Genomic DNA, 20,237 nt, shown 5'->3' with positions numbered 1-20,237 from the left:
GAATCTTATAATAATATTTTGCTGGTAGTTTCAACAGATGGAGCCAACAAAGTTTGCGAGGGAAATATTTTTAGTGCAATATAATATTTAATGAGAATATTTTGCTATGACTGCTTAAATATTCAGGTGAGCGATACAGGCCCTCTTGGGCCTCTTGTTCACTTTAAGGTTACAAATGTTGGATAAATACAAGATGTGCAATGCAAGCCAATTGGGCCTCTTGTTTTAACACACCAGGCCATTTATGACTTTATGATGAGTAGTAGAATAAAAGTATGTTAGTCAACATTGGAGTTTTGGTATGGACAGATACATTACAAGTAACTGTAACCTTTCGGCTTTACAATGTAGTAAAATGATTGAAGGTGTCAGAAATACCATTTCTAAGTGTAAATATAACAGGTTCATATATCACAGCAATTGCAATGTTATTGTGCAACATTTCGATTACTAGTATGGTAGGTACTCTGTCATCTTCACTAGAGATATTTTTTCCCTTACCCTGGACAGGTGAGTCCACACTTTTCCTGGCGTGAGATATCCTTGTCTCACCCTAGGGTTGAGATGGGGGGATTCCCCTATTCATAACAATTATATGACATCACGTCAACACTGCATCAGCGTCACGCCAGCAATGCATCAGTGTCACGCCAGCAATGCATCAGCGTCACGTCAACACTGCATCAGCGTCACGCCAGCAATGCATTTAGCCTGTAATATTAACAATAAGTTATGTATGTGATACACAATGGGTGAACAGGGTAAGAGAAATAGAATCATTAACCCTCTTGGGAGTGAGATATTCTATTAATCTGATGAAGGTGACAAGAGTTCATATCGTACTAGTCATCAAAATGTCGCACATTTAAGTTACATTGGCTGTTATATATGAACCCATATACAATTTGTACTTGCAAACCTGCGGAACTTGTTAAGAAAGGCAAGGTTTTTGCTGATCGCATATCTACTTCTTTTATAATCTTTCAGCTGTTATAATGTTGCCCCTGACCTGAACTGTTATATGACCATGCTGAAGTGTTACGCTGTTAAAGGAGATATGAGTAAGATCGAAGAGGTAGGTAAAGTTTCTGTTATTTATACAATTATCAAAGACTAAATCATTCAAGCATTGACCGTGAACAGAATCGTGCCATGAAAGTTTGCCAAAATCAGTAACTAGAGCCCCGCTTGCAAAGAATATGGGTGTCATATAGTAATAGCTATAGCCTGTCAGTCCCTCTGTCCATTGTTTGCTATTGCACAATAACTTGAGCAAGTAACATCCAATTTTAATTAAAATTTTGTAAGCATGTACAATGTACAAAGCAAAAGGTGAGTTTGAGAAAAAGCTATGTAATAATTTATCATACCACACTAATTGGTTATTGTTTTGGAACAATATTGTTATCAAATATGACTGGATTTTCACAAAACTTCATTAATACCTTGTATATAATCATGTACTATTCAAAGACAAAGGGTTAGTGTAAGTTTAAGCAAAATTAAGCTAAATTACAAGCATGGGAAATAATCCTTATAAAGAGATATTTATATATTGCATGAAGGTAATTCATTTCCCTCACAACAAAGTTAGATGGGGGAGTGGGGGATTAGTTTAATGGAATCAGATTTCTTGTTCCCCCTTGTTTCCTAGTTGTGCATATTTGCTTTTGAGACTGATCAGATAAACAAAATGGCCGACAGACAGCCATCTTGGATTTTGAAAGTGAAGGTTTGTTATCACTATTTCTCAGGAAGTACTGTAGAGATCTTTCTCAAATTTGACATGTAGGTTCCCCTTGGTCTGTAGTTGTTTATGCTTAATTTAGAGACTGATCGGATTAACAAAATGGCTGACAAGCAGCCCAGTTTGTTATCGCTTTTTCTGAGGAAGTGCTAGAGGGATCTTTATCAAATTTAATATGTAGGTTCCCCTTGGTCTCTAGTTGAGCATATTTAATTTTAAGACTGATCAGATTAATAAAATGACAAACAGGCCACCATCTTGGATTGTGACATTAAAAGTTTGTTTTCGCTATTTCTCAGGAAGTACTGGAGAGATCTTTCTTAAATTTGACATGTAGGTTCCCCTTGGTCTGTAGTTGTTTGTTTGTTTATCCTTAATTTGAGACTGATCGGATTAACAAAATGGCCAATAAGCAGCCTGGTTTGTTATCGCTATTTCTGAGGAAGTGGTAGAGGGATCTTTATCATATTTTATATGTAGGTTCCCCTTGGTCTCTAGTTGAGCATATTTAATTTTGAGACTGATCAGATTAATAAAATGACTGACTGGCAGCCATTTTTCTTTTTTAACAGTTAAGGTTTGTTGGTGCATCAACAAACCTTAACTGTTAAAAAAAAAAAAATGGCTGCCTGTCAGTAATTTTATTAATCTGATCAGACTAAAATCAGGTTTTATGCCCAACTGTATATAGAGTTATGGCCCTTTGTTTATTTCTAATATCGAAAAGAGATATGGTCCTTTGTTAATTTTTTATACCAAAGTTTGTCTATTGGCTTTTAAGGGGAGATAATGTTTTTGTTCACATAAACAAAATTTAGTTGTTCATGATTACTTTAGGACTTATTTATATTAGATAAACAAAAAAGGTTTGCTGGTGCTATTTCTCAGGAATAACATGAGGGATCTTTTTCAAATTTTATATGTAGGTTCCCCTTGATCCCTAGTTGTGCATGTTTTATTTTGAGACTGATCATAAAAACAAAATGGCCGAAGGAAGAACTTAACAGATCTTTCTCATATTGCAATGATCAGTTTTATTAACTCACCTGGCCCGAAGGCCCAGGGAACTGATATTGGGCCTGTAGCATGTTTTGATGAAAGGCTACCAAGTTTGTTCAAATAAATGACCTTGACCCACTTTCAAGGTCACAGGGGTCAAATATGTTAAAATCTTCAAACGACTTCTTCTCACCAATTAACCAAAAGGCCCAGGGTACTGATATTAGGCCTGTAGCATGCTGGGATGAAGGGCTACCAAATTTGTTCAAATGAATGACCTTGAATCATATTCAAGGTCACTGGGGTCAAATATGTTGAAAAAAAAAATAAACAACTTTTTCTGAATAACCAAGAGGACTAGAGTGATGACATTTTGCCATTAACATGCTGGGATAAAGGGTTACCAAGTTTGTTCAAATGAATAACCTTCACCAATATTCAAGGTCACAGTGGTCAATATATGTTTAAATCTTTAAATAATTTGTTCTGTATAACCAAAAAGTCCAGGGTAATGATATTTTGCTAGAAGCATGCTGGGTTGGAAGACTATAAATTCTGTTCAACCTAATGTCCTTGTTTGACATTCAAGGTCACATGACGGTTGTCATATTTAAATATTTAAATAGGTTCTTATTAATCAAACACTGATATTCTGCCTGTAGTTGTATTTTAGTCCACTTTTAAGATAACAAGTGTGAAATTAATACCAGGTGAGCGATTCAGGCCCATTGGGCCTCTTGTTTCTTCATTAAATTAAAGCCAATTAAGTTTCATAATTAAGGTTAAGGGTACCACTGCATCAGTGATAAATGCAAAGAAGAGTGCCACTCAGAGATGTTTTACGTCTACTCCCTTCTATATATAAGATGAAGCAACCAAACTTGACACTCTTCATTTATAGTTTGTGTTTTGCAACACTGGTTCAGTGTAAGCTTTGTAGCGTAAAGGTCACGGATCGTCCAATGCAGTTTTTTTTTCTGTTTTTCTCTTTTATTTCTATTTTCAAGTATTTGAAGATCAAACAACCATAATTCCGTGAAATGCATTGCAGCTCTGCTAACGCTACTGATCACATTTCCCGCAATTTGCCAGCCTCTGGTTTATGTATACACCGTCATTTTAATGAGGATGCAATAACGGCATAGCCACCTTGGTGATCAGGTCACAGATCTTGGAAACAGAAAACAACCCTTTTGTTAGGCCTAGAACATCTTGTCAAAGTGTTTGGTAAATAAAAAAGTTTTTGATTTCCCAATGAAACGTACAGTTATTATCAACACAAACATTTTAAAACAATCATATGGAAAAGTTATTTCACGATTAATTGTTTAAACGATGACGTTTTATTAGTTTTGAAAAGTTTTCTGTCCAAGTTTGCTGATCTCCACGCTCTGTAAAATAGATCAGGGTTTTCCTCTCAGAGGTGCGAATGATGTCTTATTTCTTCGGGAATGGAGAGGATCATGTCAGGTTTTAGACCCGAGTTTGATTGATCATGATACAGTTAAATATGTTAGATACATTTGAATTTTCTGATTTATATGTCTTATAATTATATCATCTCTAAATGAAGTTATGATATGGGTAAAAAACAAGGAAAGAAAAGGATTTGTGGTGATGAAAAAGTTTATAAACACTGTTAATTAAAATAATGAAGTAGAAATATGCTCAATTTATCAAAGACTATTATTCCTTGAGTTTGCTAAATCCAATTCTTTATTGCTAAAGAAAACTATATGGTTTTAGCAGAAATTTTGATCTAGAGTTTGCAGAGTGCAGCATGTGATTTATGTGGAATTCTTCTTTTGAAAATGACTTCACAATAGTGATACGGTACTGTTTAGGCAGTGATACAGTACTGTTTAGGTAGTGATACAGTACTGTTTAGGTAGTTATACAGTACTGTTTAGGTAGTAATACAGTACTGTTTAAGTAGTAATACAATACTGTTTAGGTAGTGATACAGTATTGTTTTGGTAGTGATACAGTACTGTTTAGGTAGTGATACAGTACTGTTTTGGTAGTGATACAGTATTGTTTTGGTAGTGATACAGTACTGTTTAGGTAGTGATACAGTACTGTTTAGGTGGTAATACAGTACTGTTTAGGTAGTAATACAGTACTGTTTAAGTAGTAATACAATACTGTTTAGGTAGTGATACAGTATTGTTTTGGTAGTGATACAGTACTGTTTAGGTAGTGATACAGTACTGTTTAGGTTGTAATACAGTACTGTTTAGGTAGTCATACAGTACTGTTTAGGTAGTTAGATAGTACTTTTTAGGTAGTTAGACAGTACTGTTTAGGTAGTTAGACAGTACTTTTTAGGTAGTAATACAGTACTGTTTAGGTAGTTAGATAGTACGGTTTAGGTAGTTAGACAGTACTGTTTAGGTAGTAATACAGGACTGTTTAGGTAGTTAGACAGTACTGTTTAGGTAGTAATACAGTACTGTTTAAGTAGTAATACAATACTGTTTAGGTAGTAATACAGTACTGTTTAGGTAGTAATACAATACTGTTCAGGTAGTGATACAGTACTGTTTAGGTTGTGATACAGTACTGTTTAGGTAGTGATACAGTACTGTTTAGGTAGTAATACAGTACTGTTTAGGTAGTAATACAGTACTGTTTAAGTAGTAATACAATACTGTTTAGGTAGTGATACAGTACTGTTTAAGTAGTAATACAGTACTGTTTAAGTAGTGATACAGTACTGTTTAGGTAGTAATACAATACTGTTTAGGTAGTGATACAGTACTGTTTAGGTTGTAATACAGTACTGTTTAGGTAGTAATACAGCACTGTTTAGGTAGTAATACAGTACTGTTTAGGTAGTCATACAGTACTGTTTAGGTAGTAATACAGTAATGTTTAGGTAGTAATACAGTACTGTTTAGGTAGTCATACAGTACTGTTTAGGTAGTAATACAGTAATGTTTAGGTAGTAATACAGTACTGTTTAGTTAGTAATACAGTACTGTTTAGGTAGTGATATAGTAATGATTAGGTAGTAATACAGTACTGTTTAGGTAGTCATACAGTACTGTTTAGGTAGTAATACAGTAATAGGTAGGTATACAGTACTGTTTAGGTAGTAATACAGTAATAGGTAGGTATACAGTACTGTTTAGGTAGTAATACAGTATTGTTTAGGTAGTGATATAGTACTGATTAGGAAGTAATACAGTACTGTTTAGGTAGTAATACAGCACTGTTTAGGTAGTAATACAGTACTGTTTAGGTAGTAAAACAGTACTGTTTAGGTAGTGATATAGTACTGATTAGGTAGTAATACAGTACTGTTTAGGGAGTAATACAGTACTGTTTAAGTAGTAATACGATACTGTTTAGGTAGTGATACAGTACTGTTTAGGTAGTGATATAGTAATGATTAGGTACTAATACAGTACTGTTTAGGTAGTAATACAGTATTGTTTAGGTAGTGATATAGTACTGATTAGGAAGTAATACAGTACTGTTTAGGTAGTAATACAGTATTGTTTAGGTAGTAATACAGTACTGTTTTGGTAGTGATACAGTATTTTTTAGGTAGTGATACAGTACTGTTTAGGTAGTGATATAGTACTGTTTAGGTAGTAATACAGTACTGATTAGGTAGTTAGACAGTACTGTTTAGGTAGTAATACAATACTGTTTAGGGAGTGATACAGTACTGTTTTGGTAGTGATACAGTATTTTTTAGGTAGTGATACAGTACTGTTTAGGTAGTAATACAATACTGTTTAGGGAGTGATACAGTACTGTTTTGGTAGTGATACAGTATTTTTTAGGTAGTGATACAGTACTGTTTAGGTAGTTATACAGTACTGTTTAGGTAGTAATACAGTACTGTTTGAGTAGTAATACAATACTGTTTAGGTAGTGAAACAGTACTGTTTTGGTAGTGATACAGTATTTTTTAGGTAGTGATACAGTACTGTTTAGGTTGTAATACAGTACTGTTTAGGTAGTAATACAGTATTGTTTAGGTAGTGATATAGTACTGATTAGGTAGTAATACAGTACTGTTTAGGTAGTACATGTAATACCTTAAAGGGTTGAACTGGTCTGCTATATAAACATTATATTATGATTTTCAGACATATTGCTAAATAATTTTACATTAACTGTTAACTCGAAAGCCACCATTTTGATGATTCAGCACCAGTATTATATTTGATTTCAGTTAATCCTTACTGCAGAAAAGGAGGTGGGGATGAAGCAGCTTCATCGTCTTCAGCTTCTCGTGCCCCTCATTTTTAATAAACATGAGGCAATAGCAGTGAAGGTAATAATATCAGTTCACTCCGTGTTGTCTGTTCTCACAAAATAAATGTGTGGAACGTTGATGTTTGTTCCTATATATTGAGTACACTTGTTAGCTCACCCACCCTAACAAAAATGACATTGACCTACTTTCAAGGTTACAGTCGTAAAATGTGTCAAACGGCTTCTTCTGAAGAACTGAAAGGTATAGAATCTTCATATTTGGCTGGTGGCTTCCTGGGATAGAATCCAACAATGTTAAGAATAAAATGACATTGACCTACTTTCAAGGTCACATGGGTCAAATGTGTTAAACACTTCAAACAACTTCTTCTGAATAACTGAAAGGTATCAAATCTTTATATTTAGCTGTTGGCTTCCTTGAATAGAGCCCGACAAAGTTTGAGAATGAAAATTACCTTGACCTACTTTCAGGGTAACAGGGGTCAAATATGTCAAAAACATCAAGCAACTTCTTCTGAATAATCAAAAGGCATAGAATCATAATAGTTGGCTGGTGTATTATTGGTATAGAGCTCACCAATGTTTGCAAATGAAAATAACATCAACCTACATTAAAGGTCATAGAGGTCAACAACATTTCAAACGATTTGTTCTGAAGAACCAAAAGGAATGGATTCATAAGATTTGGCTGGTAGCTTCAACAGATGGAGCCGACAAAGTTTCAAGTGAAATATTTGTAGTACAGTATAATATTTAATAAGAATATTTTGCAATGACTGCTTAAACATTCAGATGAGCGATACAGGCCCTCTTGGCCTCTTGTCTAAAATTGTTTGTTTGAATATATAGAGCTCTCATGTCTAACATTGTTATTTGTTGCCATTTATAGAGCTCTTATGTCAAAAAGTGTTTGTTGCCATATATGGAGCTCTTATAATGTCTAAAATTTCTTGAAACAACTTCTTCATAGCTGCTTATTGGAATTCAACCAAATTTACTGGATGCATTCTTAGGTGGAAGGGATTCAAAATTGTACAAGTGGAGGGCTTACCCCCAGGGGGCTGAGGGGCAGAGCCAAAAGAGTGAAATTTTGTCATGTTGCTTGAAATGATATCTTCTCTGAAACCAAGAGATGGATATCAAGCATATTTGTCTGGAAGCATTCCTATGTGTTGGGGAATCAAAATTGTACAAATTGAAGTGTTTACCTCAGGGCTAAAGTGCCAGAACCAAAAAGGGCTAATTTGGCCAAATTGCTTTGTTAATTCTTCTCTGAAACTAAGAGATGAAAAGTAACCATATTTGGTCAGAAGCATTTTCAGGTGGCGAGGATTCAAAATTGTACCAATGGATCAGGAGGGGCTAACCATAGGGGTCTGAGGGGTGGTGCCAAGACGGGGTAATCCAAACATATTGAGTTCAGCAATTTTTCTCTCTTGATCCTAGGATGAACATCAGCCATTTGTTTGAAAGACTTCTTATAGGTGATGGGGATACAAAATTGTACAAATGCAAGGGCTGACCCGGGCCAGCAGGCCCAAATATGGGCACTTGGGTCATATTGCTTGAAGTGTTTTCATTACCGTAACTAAGGGATGGATATCAATCAGAATTGTTTGGATGCATTATCAGTTGATGGGACTTCAAATTTTACAAGTTGAAGGGCTGACCCCCTGGAGGTATTATCTACAATTGCTGAGCACAAAGATTGTGATATACATATGCTAGCAGGTTTGGTCCAGGGGACTGGTCATATCCCTTAGATCGCATTTGCCATACAACTAGTACTATCATCGAGAATCTTTGCCGTGATTGCCTTAAATATCCTTGTGATCAATATTCTCATATCTGACATTTTTGATTGTTCTCATAAATTGAACACACATGTCTAACTATGCTTGTTCCCATATTACAAAGCACACCTGTCTTATATACTTTTTTTCCATATATAGAGCACACATCTTAAATTTATGTGTGTTCATATATCCCTTGTATACAGCACTAATTAATTACATTCCATTTGATATTCCTTACCAGTTGTTCGGCAGCCTCTGTGATACACATCATGATGTGGAAAAGTCTGACATGACTGAGATTGAATACTGCGGGAACCAGCTGGTTGTTAACTTACAGCTTCAGATGGGTTTTAATGTGTATAACCTGTTTACTCGAACTGCACCTTACTTCATACGTAGCTATGCTAGAGGTCCAGCAAAAAAGAAAAATGTAAGTGACGATTTTGTTTTCCCTATTTGAGAGTAAATGTCAATATGACCAGCTGGCTGGCTGGTGTTAATTTTATCTGTTTTCAGCTACAAAATTATGTATCATATCATTTATTATGAGTTCCTGCTGGTGTTTAAAACTGTGCTTGCTATTCATTGACAAAAAAACTGTTAACTAATGACTTGCAATTGGTTGATCAGAATAACTTGTGGAAACTTCAACTGTCTCAAGTCCTGACTAATACACGAGTAAGATAAATGGATTGATGCACATATAGTATATATAAAAATACATACATATTGGTTTTGAATCATAATTAAGATTTTTGATAATTTTCTTGTTTTAAAACAATGAAATAATGAGAGAAGAAAAGGCAACTTTTCAATGAGTAATTTATTTTTGGATATAGGTCCATCTTCAGGGTTACGGGATGCTGGATAGGACAGCTGCCAGTCTCACAGTACAGATGATCAAGAATGATGTTGTTACTTGGGACAGAATGTTGCTTGAAGCTAAAACCATTAGTGAAGGTAAATCCATGCAAATAAAATATGACAGATGTGTCCCGTTCAACTTTCTCATTTTATTTTATTTTTTTAATCAGTTATAAGTCGTACACTATACTTTAATAGCCCCATTCATAGCCATCATCAGTCATGCTTGAGTGACCACCTGTTGTACACAGCAGATATATATTCAGCATTTTGGTGATATTTGAAGGATACATAAGAGACCTTGGAATGTGTGCAAGTTTGAAGGGTATTGAAGGATTGAAGTATTTAAAGGATTTTGGCTAAGATTTTTCAATCTTTGTAAAATTAAGCGAAACCTGTAATACACTTAAATAAATACTGAATCATTCATCAACGAGTGTTTAGAAGTGTCCCGTTACATGGGTATCGGCAATCAAAGGTGACCACTCCTTACTGGGGAGAATTTTAATGAGCTAACCGGTCATGTGGTCACTTGTGATGTCATAGGTGCAGGTTTGGATCACTGGTCCATATAACAGTAGCTAGAGTTCAGGAGCTTCACCCCTCTTATGTATTTCTGATTTAGTTTAATGGACAGGTTTGACATGTGATTCTATGGCATGAATTCAATTCTCTACCAATTTAAGCCGAAGCCAGGACAAAGTACATAACAATTAACATCGGAGGATGATTCTGATATAATAATAATAATGTACAACGTTGATATAGCACCCTATATTATTTGTAAAATTACTTTAAAGTGCTTTACAATATATGGATAATAGTACAAGTTATAATTGATGAACAAAAAAAAGTCATACAAATCACCATTGTACCTTGATCATGAGTAAGACGGTAAGAAGATAACCATCTTATGCATATAAATGATTATATAAAGGAATGGTACCATGTTTTACCGCAAGTACCCCCCCCCCCCCCCCCCCCTCCTGAGAAAAAAGATGTTTCCACTGTAGTTGTTCATGTTGTAAAAATATCAACTAACAGACAGAATATTTTATAACAGTCACCAAAAGTTGTTAAGTAATGATGGTACTGTTGTTTTTCTTAACTTAGTTTCTATCATCAATTTGTCTCGATAATTCAATTTTATCAAACACCATTTTTATATTTTTTTTATTGATAAGTCAATCAGTACTCTTTAAGACACAAACCAACATTCAGAGGTGTAAAACAAAATAATAGCACGACGACCGGGCTGTCTGGTGTTTGGCTAGTGCCATTACATGATTTGAATATATACCGTACTATGAAGAAATTTATGTATACCAGGCTGAATTGTATTATGAGCAAGAGACATGTTTTTATGGATAAAAGTCTTCCAAAAAACGATTTATTTGATCCAGGAAGCCATGCTTTGTTGACACTGTATTGGTTGATACAAATTTCAGAATGGCAATATGAACGAACTGACCTTGACAGAAAGATTTGATATGAAAAAAAAATGTCAATTTGAAAACGATTATACCTCTTTGTAACAACTTATAAATGTATTTTAAAATGTATTCATAATTTGCTATGTCAGTACAGACTATAGATAGAATGGATTTGGTACAAGCAACATGTTTCGTTTTACATTGAAATCTGCAAAATACACAACCGGTTAAAAAACGAAAGCATGGTTTTCTTTCAGCAACACAACAATGTTTTGTTTTAAGTTAAGCCATCTAGATATCTTGATATTTTGTTATGTTTACATCATATTCCATAATCATGTGTTATAATAATTCATCTTTAATTCACTCATGAATACATAATTCCTTATAAAAAATACCCAATACAGAACCACAGTACTCAGTAAAGAGTACATGTCACTATATGCTATTTACTATTGTGCCTACTTCAGAAACAAAGTTATTTGTAGTATTTAAACTTGGGTTTATGTTGTTTTGCATTCATTTAGCTAATTTGCTTATGTCAGAGACAAAAATTGACATACATTTTTTTTGAGATGGAGACAAAATTAGGGAGGGGGCTTAATTGTGGGCACCCACCCTGTTCCCAGGACATTTACCAAAGTGGGGAGGGGGCTTTTTATATCCTTCTTGAATTTGGCCAGGGTATTTGACTTTCTATGGCAGATGGTATGCTATTCCACAACGTTGCCGAAACCCTCAGCGTTTTCCATAGGTCACAATACAAGATTTTGGGACACACAACCATGATTCTGTCTCAAACCACAGTGATTCTGACAGTTGATACAGGGTAACAAGTCCCTGTAGGTACTGGGGAGCTGTTCCATTCAGTGCATGTGTACACCAAAATTTTGTACTGTGACCTGTATCATACAGGTAACACGCATGCAATTAATAGAGCACAGGCCTAAGTGTAATGTGCTCTTTTCAAGCGAGTAAACAGACATGCTATAGTGTTCTGGATCCTCTGCAGACGACAAGTTAGTTTGTCAGATATAACACAGAGCAGGGCATTACCATATAAAGAAAGGCAGGAGTATTGCCTTTATTTGGTAAGAAATGTTCTTGGCCCATGCAGTTAAATAAACATTCTTAAAAGCAGAAAAGTTTGACCCCTTTGTAAGCAGCAAATTGAAGCAAGGCCTAGGACTAGAACATTTTAACTAGGGTAACCATAAAAAGGTACTTTTTAGTATTGCTCTTTAGATTTTAACCTAAAATGGTGAAAAGACCTGTTGTTTTTATGCTTTTTAGCCCGAAGGGCCAACTACTATAGTAAGCTTATGCCATGGCGCAGCGTCCGTCGACGTTTTCCTTTAAAGTGCTACTAGTCCTTAACGGCTCAGAGGATATTGACCAATTTGGTCTGGAGCATCATTGGCCAAAGGGTTCAATATAGGGTATGCCCCCCCCCCCCCCTTGTGGGCAAAGGGGCGGGGCCAAATAGGGGGAAAATAGGTAAATCTTTAAAAATCTTTTTCTTTTCAACCAATAAAAGGATTTTGACCAAATTTGTTCTAGAGCATCTTTGGACAAGGAGCCTCAAGTTTGTATAAACAAAGAGTGTGCCAGAGGGGTAGGGCCCAATAGGGGAAATAGAGGCAATTGTTTCTCCTACTGTATAAGTCAAGGGATTTAAACTAAATGCAGTCTGAAGCAATTGCTTAATAAGTCTGGACAAACAAATCAATTTTGTATAAACTGAGGTGTGTGGGCCCCCTCCTGTGGGGCAGATGGGTGGGGCCATTAGGGGAAATAGTGGAAAACATTAAAGATCCTTCTCCTACTGTACCGATCAAGGGATTTTGACCAAATTTGGTCTGGAGCATCACTGGCGAAAGGGCTCTTAGTATTGTATAAACATAGGGTATGGCCCCTTGGGGGCAGTGGGGCGGGGCCAAATAGGGGGAAAATAGGTAAATCTTGAAAAAAAATCTTCTCTTTAAATAGAAGGATTTTGACCATATTTGTTCTTAAGCATTTTTGGACAAAGAAGCCTCAAGTTTGTAAAAACAGGAATGGGGCCCAATAAGGGAAATAGAGGATTTTTTTCTCCTACTGTATAAGTGAAGGGATTTCAACCAAATGCAGTCTAAAGCATGCTTACAGACAAACGAATCAATTTTTGTTGATGAAGTGTTTTTTTTTATCAAATTTCTTCTAGAGCATCTTTGGAAAAAGAGCCCCCCCCCCCCCCTCCTTCCACAGATTTACATTAGTTCTTCTTGCAACTTTGTTTCTTGTACTCCTTTGATCAGAAGGTCCAAGATGGCTCACAGGCATCTCTTGAATTTGGAGAATTTTAGTTTGTTAGCAGTATTTCTAGTATGAATTAAGATTTGAACAAAAGTTACCATTAGGTGCATTTACTGTTTGCATCACTCAATCCAACAAGTAAAAGTTTTGAAGAAAGAAAAGATCAATCTTACATAGAACCTTTGAAGATAGTACAATGGTGGACGCAAAGATCCTTCATGAATCTCTTGCCATCCTATTTTGTATATACATGTATTTGAAAAAACCCACATTAAATACAACCAAGGTCACATTCTAATTATGATTTTTATTTCTTTGTAGAATATACAGCCTTGATTTTTCTGGAGGCAAAGAAAGAGGTACATATGCTTTCAGAATTTTAATTGTGACATAATTTCTAGCTCACCTGGTCGGAATTAGGACGACGTGAGCTCATTGCCAACCCAGGCATGGTGTCCAGCGTCCTTGTGCCATCCATCTACTAGATTTTGTTTTAAAGGACTTCTTTTCCAGTTCTATCCGACATGGTACAAATGTTTGTCTCATGGCCACAATTTATAAGCAAGTGTTATTTTTTGTTTTGTTTTGTGGCTTCATTGGAATGCAATATGGCTGCCAAGGTCTCTGATTGGCTGATATATTTTTGACTTCTTCTCCAGTTCTACTTGTCAGATTTCAATCAGACATGGTACAAATGTTGGTCTCATGACCGGAAATAAGTGTTGTTCATTCACTGTCTGAAAGTTTTGGCAAACTGATATGATTGGATTCTGTCTACATAAATGTCATCTTCAGCATAATCTGATTTCTCAAAACTCCTGGTAATTTCTGATGCTGCTCTCACCTAATCCTTTTATGTTGGCTGTTAGTTTTCCTGAACAAATGATGTCACTGCCAAATAGAATCCCAATTACTGAAAGTTATGGTTTATATGACAATTATAGTAGAACGTGAAACTCATACACATGAATTACTGGTCAAAATCGCACCACTGGGTTGACCAATTTTGATGCAGTTTTTGATATATTTGCTATTTGATCAGATAGATTAAGATTATATTCATTTTTATATTCGTTTGGGATATACTTTAAGATCAGTTTTGTGTTAATTTGGTATTTGAGAAATTGTTGCACTGTAGATCACATTTCTAGCTCACCTGCCTGAATGGCAAGTACGATTATGCCTTGGCACAGTGTCCTCCGTCTGTCTGTCGTCCCTCCCAGCTTGTCCTGAACAGCTCGGTGAATTTTGACTAAATTTGGCCTGGAGTATCCTTGGCAAAAGGGGACTCAATTTTGTATAAACAGAAGGTGTGGCCCTACTGGGGACAGAGAAGCGGTGCCCAATCGGGGAAATTTAGGTAAATCTTCAAAATCCTCCTTTCTTCTGTACGTACGATTGGAGGGATTTTAATCAAATTTGATCCAGAGCAACCTTGGGCAAGGGGGACTCAATTTGTATAAACAAATTAAAAGGGTGTGGCCCCTCTATGGGGCAGAGGGGCAAGACGCAATACAGGAACTTGAGATAAATCTTGAGAATCTTCTCCTTTAGTTTGATTGGAGGAATTTTGAACATAATTATATGGATCCAGAGCATTCTTTGACAAGGGAGACTCAATTTGTATTAACAGGCAATGTGGTCCCCCTTGGAGCAGAGGGGTGTTGCCAAATAGAGGAAACATAATTATAAATGTTTAAAATTATTCTCCTTCATTACGATTTGAGGGATTTTAAACAAATTTTGTGTAGAGCATCCTTTCCTGAGGCATAGTGAACTCAATTATGTTTAAAAGGCGGTTGTGACCCCCTCCCTTTGGGAAGAGAGACAAGGCCCAATAGGGAAAATTGAGGGAAATCTTCAAAATCCTCCTTCTTAAGTTTGATTGGAGGGATTTAAGCTAAAATCTTTTTAGAAATCCACCCCAATTCATGGGGGCAGAAAGAAGAGACCCAATGAAGGGTGGGTGTTGCTGAGAGACAGAGCCAGTATTTGGAAATAGTTGCATAATCATCCAGGGGAGCGATACAGGCCCTCTGTGCTGCTTGTCATGACTTAATCTTCAAATTGATTTATTTTCAGGGGATATTGAAAAGCGGATCATATGAACAAATATGTACGTTCATTGAAACAGGACACAGCTCTAAATATTTCACTAGTCAATCCAGAGAGGTAAATATCTATCTATCTATCTATCTATCTATCTATCTATCTATACTGCAATGTTAACACCCCTTTCAAGTACTCTGTACTCGGTCTTATAATAAGTGCAGGGCTCCTGGACTGGCAGTAGTAAAGTAACAGAAAGTGGTAGTGATACATTGTCTATTTGGTAATTAATTTGTAGACAGTTACGTTTCAGGTTAAAAGATGAAAAATTGTGAAGTTAAAAACAGGGGTGGCTTGCTAGGGTCTAGGCAAACTGACGGCGCTAACAGCCGCCTTGAAAGAATCAATAGTAGGAGAGGTAAATATGTCAGGAGGTAGAGCGTTCCACTGGACTATTGCCAAAGGAGAAACTTAATATTTATAATAGTCTTTTGTTATAAGTTTAGTATGCAATTTTCTTTTCTTTAAATGATAAAATAGCTATACTGGAATCACTGTAAACATTATTATCCCCTCACAATGAAAGTTTGAATGGATATAGAATTCTGACCATACGTACATATGTTTGTATGTTACACTCTTTGTCATTGCTCTAACGACTTCGTTTCTCAACAGAATTTCATGAAACATCATACAAGTGTTTGGTATGAGAAAACTTTGAAAATGTTGACGTTTTGGGTAACGTTGAAGGTCAAGGTCACTGGTACTATTTTAAGAAAAACTTTGTCATCACTCTAGCAACTTCATTCCCCAAAGGAATTTCATGAAACTTCGTCCAAGTGTTTGGTATGGCAATGCCTTGAACAATTCTACGTTGAAGGTCAAGGTCACTGTTACTTTTTTAGAAAAACTTTGTCACAGCTCTAGTGACTGCATTCCTCAACAGAATTTCATGAAACTTGATACAAGTGTTTGGTATGACAATACCTTGAACAAGTTCGCGTTTCGGGAAACTGCATTAAAGGTGAAGGTTACTGATACTATTTTTAGAAAAAACTTTGTCATCTCTCCATCGAGTTCATTCCTCAACAGAATTTTGTGAAACTTGATACAATTGTTTGCCATGACAATACCTTCAACAGATGCAGTCGCTAGAGCAGTTACTGTTACATCATTGAATTTTCTATTCATTTCCTCATACATATGGCACACATTGTGTGAATGCGAGGGGATTTGTATCTCTGCTCTCCTGTGAGAATTATTTATGCTTCACAATTGTTTCTGAAACATGAAGGTCAAATTGACTTCATCAATTTTCTTCATCAATTTTCATTTACCTAGGTAATTTAGAAAAAATCATTACCAAATGATAAGTAGTTTTCCTAATGTTCATATCAAAGTTACATTGTCTGTTTTTAAAATTCATAAATTTAAAAAAGTTAGGGTAAAATGTTTCTTAACGATCAAACATACCTGTCAACTCTCAACGTCTGTGCATGTATCTCACTATATATCTTAACCAGTTCATTTTTCATTGTGCTCATAATCTCACAATTTTGAAACTATACAGTCTTGCTGTTATGAAACTCTTTATTCTTCAAAATTTATGATGGACACTGTCTGGTCACAACACTTTCTAGTCTCTCTGACAGTTTAAAACTGTGAGGCCACTAATCGAATAATTAGGGGACAATTAGACCATTGCTGAAGCCAGTCACTAACACCTACTGGGTACCATCATTCGTATATTGGCCACTGATGAGGCCCTCATTTTTCAAGAAAGAATTCATGACTGCAGTGATTGGCTTTAACAAATAAGTGAGGTTTCACATTACAAATGATAGTCAGCTTAGCACATTACAAACGATAATCAGATAGCTAAGCTGTCAGTCAAAGCTAGCTTGCCAATCACCACCTTAATGAACACTGAAGTAAAGTTGCATGTAGTTATTAGATTTATGCTAACGACCATCTGCAACTTCATAGCAATATTTATTAGGGCCCTGTATCGGAGATACGGGTGCCCTATAGTAATCACTCTGTCTGTCTGTCCGTCCACAAATTCTGTTCCTGGCTGATAACTTTGGTATTTATTGACCGATGTACATGAAACTTGATCAAGATGTTAAGGTCAAAGGTCAAGGTCATTAGGTTAAAAGGTCAAGGTCAAATTTTACATCTTTTCACTGATGAACATTTTGTTATGACATAATGAAGCAAGGTTGATCAGAATTAAACAAGGAGTCAACTGCCAAAGGTCAAGGTCATCAGTTCAGGGGTCAAGGTCAAATTTTGTAGCTTTTCACTGGTGAACATTTCACTATGACATTATGAAGCGAAGTTGTTCAGAATCAAACAAAGAGACACACTGAGGTAAAAAATCGATGTCAAAGGTCAAGGTCATTAGATTCAAAGGTCAAGGTCAAATTTGCATCTTTTCACTGATAAACATTTTGTTATGACATGATGAAGCAAAGTTGATCAGAATTAAACAAGGAATCAACTGACCTTAGGTCCAGGTTACGGGTTCCAAAGGGTCAAGGTCATGTTTTGTATTTTTCACTGATGAACAATTTGTTATGATATCAAGAAACAAAGTTGGTCGGAATTAAAGAATAAGTCATCTGACCAAAGTTCAGGGTCACTAGGTTAATGGTCATGGTCATTTGGGTCCAAAGGTCAAAGACAAAGTAGATCTCTGACTTTCACCCTGGCTCTTGATGTAGGAGGTATATGAGGTGAAATAAAACAAATCAAAGCTAACAAATGAGTATTGTACTGGTATTTACATTTCTGTTAGCCGAGCAAATATGGAGGTGGAAGGAAACAAGACTCACATCATAGTACATGTAAAATGTATATTTTGCTTCCTTGCGATTCTTTTTGAAGTCAAAATGTCAAACGTCGAGCTCAGCTATATGGGCAGATTGCTTCTTGATGATTATGGGGGATATATTGCCACAAGACGGGGCCCTTACTGACCTGTCAGTGTTCTAGTATACTTAATATCTTGAACCAGACACCATATACTGTTACCTTTTTCCTGATGTACCCAAAGGTAATATTTTCATGGTAAATACAAAAATTAACCTGACAGTACTTGTTGAGTAAACAGTGATTTCTTAGTTTTCAAAATTACTCTTTATCTGATAATACTATTATAATGTTAAATAAAAGTTTAAAGTTTTAATATTATTTGGATCGAAAAATTTCAAAAATGTGAAATGTGGCACAAGCAAATTGAAATTGTGATTTTCTTCAAGTAACCAATTCCTCAACTAGTACATATGTACATATATTGAAAAATAATTTTACTATGGGCTATTTTTAGCCCACCATCATCTGATGGTGGGCTATTCAAATCACCAGGAATCCGTGGTCCATCCGTCGTCCGCCCTTAAACAATTCTTGTTATCGGTAGTCATCTGGAAGTACCAGAGGGATCTTTGTCAAATTGCATATGTAGGATCCCCTTGGTCTCTAGCAGTGCAGGGCAACTTTTGAGACTGATCAGATAATCAACATGGCTGACAGGCAGCCATCTTTGATTTTGATAGTGAAAGTTTGTTATCGCTATTTCTCGGGAAGTACGGGAGGGACCTTTCTCAAATTTCATATGTAGGTTCCCCTTGTTCCCTTGTTGTGCAGGAGTGCCTGAAATGGACAGTCTCCTGCTGGCCAATGGCAATTGAATTCTTGCTCGAGCAACCAAAAGTTGTCAAAAGTGAGGTAGTCACTGGCCCAACAAAAATAGTTTGGGCGACTGTCGAAAAATTACTGAATAAAAGAATTGGGGGGCAGTACAGTTTTCAGTTGTCATTACTTCGATTTGAATCAAACTGTCCGTGATTTAGAAAATGTGATTTTTTTTTCAGATTTTCTATATAAATACGGCCAGGGTGTCTTCTTTGAGGTGCAAGTTTTGTGTATTTCTTTGGGAAATACTAAAGACCTGAATGGAGTGGATCATGTCTGGTTTTAACTAGGGTTGAAGAATTAAAAATTTAATGTTATATTCTGGTTACATATTACAAACAATGTCATGTTATATGTAATTTAAATGTGCTGAAGCATTATGTTAAATGCTGTGGAAATATTTCTTCCCAAAATTATTTGGTCCACCAATATGTCATTTGGGCCAGTGCTTCAAATATTTTACTCGCCCCCAAAAAAATAATTTGGGCCAGCCAATATAGCAGGTTTCCCACTTTCCTTTATTGTTCATGTTTACCTTTGAAACTGATAAGTTAAACAGAATGGCCTACAGACAGCCATCTTCGATTTTTGACATTGAAGGTTTGTTAGTATTATTTCTCAGGAATAACTTGAGGGATCTTTTTCAAATTTAATATGTACTGGTTCCCCTTGATCCCTCGTTGTGCATGTTATATTTTGAGACTGATCATAAAAACGAAATGGCTAAAGGAAGACCTAAACAGATCTTTCTCATATTGCAATGATCAATTCTATTTCTTTCACATTAAGTACTGTACTAGTAAATATGTGAAATGACAAACTCACTTTGAAGGTTGGCTTTCATACACATCAGTATTAAGTTAAGATCAAAAGTTACCTCATGGTGCATTTACTGTTAACATGACTCGATCAAACAGATTATAGAGGAAAGAAGAGAAAAGATTGAACTGACAAGGAACTAATAAAGATGGTACAATGGTGGGGGCCAAGATTCCTCTGGGAACTCTTTGTTTTTTCATGTCCTTTATGCATACTTTGATTTTATTTTCAACATCAGTGTGTGAATTAAAAGGTTTCCAAATCAATAATATGAATTTATATCAGTTATTGATCAAAATAAATTGG

General features: G+C 35.7%; 1 protein-coding gene across 1 annotated transcript in view; it reads left to right on the top strand.

Annotated features, from left to right (window-relative positions):
- LOC110462677 overlaps positions 1 to 20,237 on the top strand; it is an 82,951-nt gene that overhangs the window by 12,959 nt on the left and 49,755 nt on the right. The window contains exons 8-13 of the mRNA XM_021516764.1: positions 988 to 1,075; positions 6,936 to 7,037; positions 9,017 to 9,205; positions 9,615 to 9,735; positions 13,689 to 13,726; positions 15,450 to 15,539. Coding sequence (XP_021372439.1) covers positions 988 to 1,075; positions 6,936 to 7,037; positions 9,017 to 9,205; positions 9,615 to 9,735; positions 13,689 to 13,726; positions 15,450 to 15,539 — 628 coding nt within the window. The remainder of the gene's footprint in view (positions 1 to 987; positions 1,076 to 6,935; positions 7,038 to 9,016; positions 9,206 to 9,614; positions 9,736 to 13,688; positions 13,727 to 15,449; positions 15,540 to 20,237) is intronic.

This window comes from Mizuhopecten yessoensis, unplaced genomic scaffold, assembly GCF_002113885.1.
Source record: "Mizuhopecten yessoensis strain PY_sf001 unplaced genomic scaffold, ASM211388v2 scaffold10821, whole genome shotgun sequence".
NCBI lineage: Eukaryota > Metazoa > Mollusca > Bivalvia > Pectinida > Pectinidae > Mizuhopecten > Mizuhopecten yessoensis.
The sequence above is the reverse complement of the archived record's forward strand: the minus strand, read 5'-3'. Positions and strand labels throughout refer to the sequence as shown.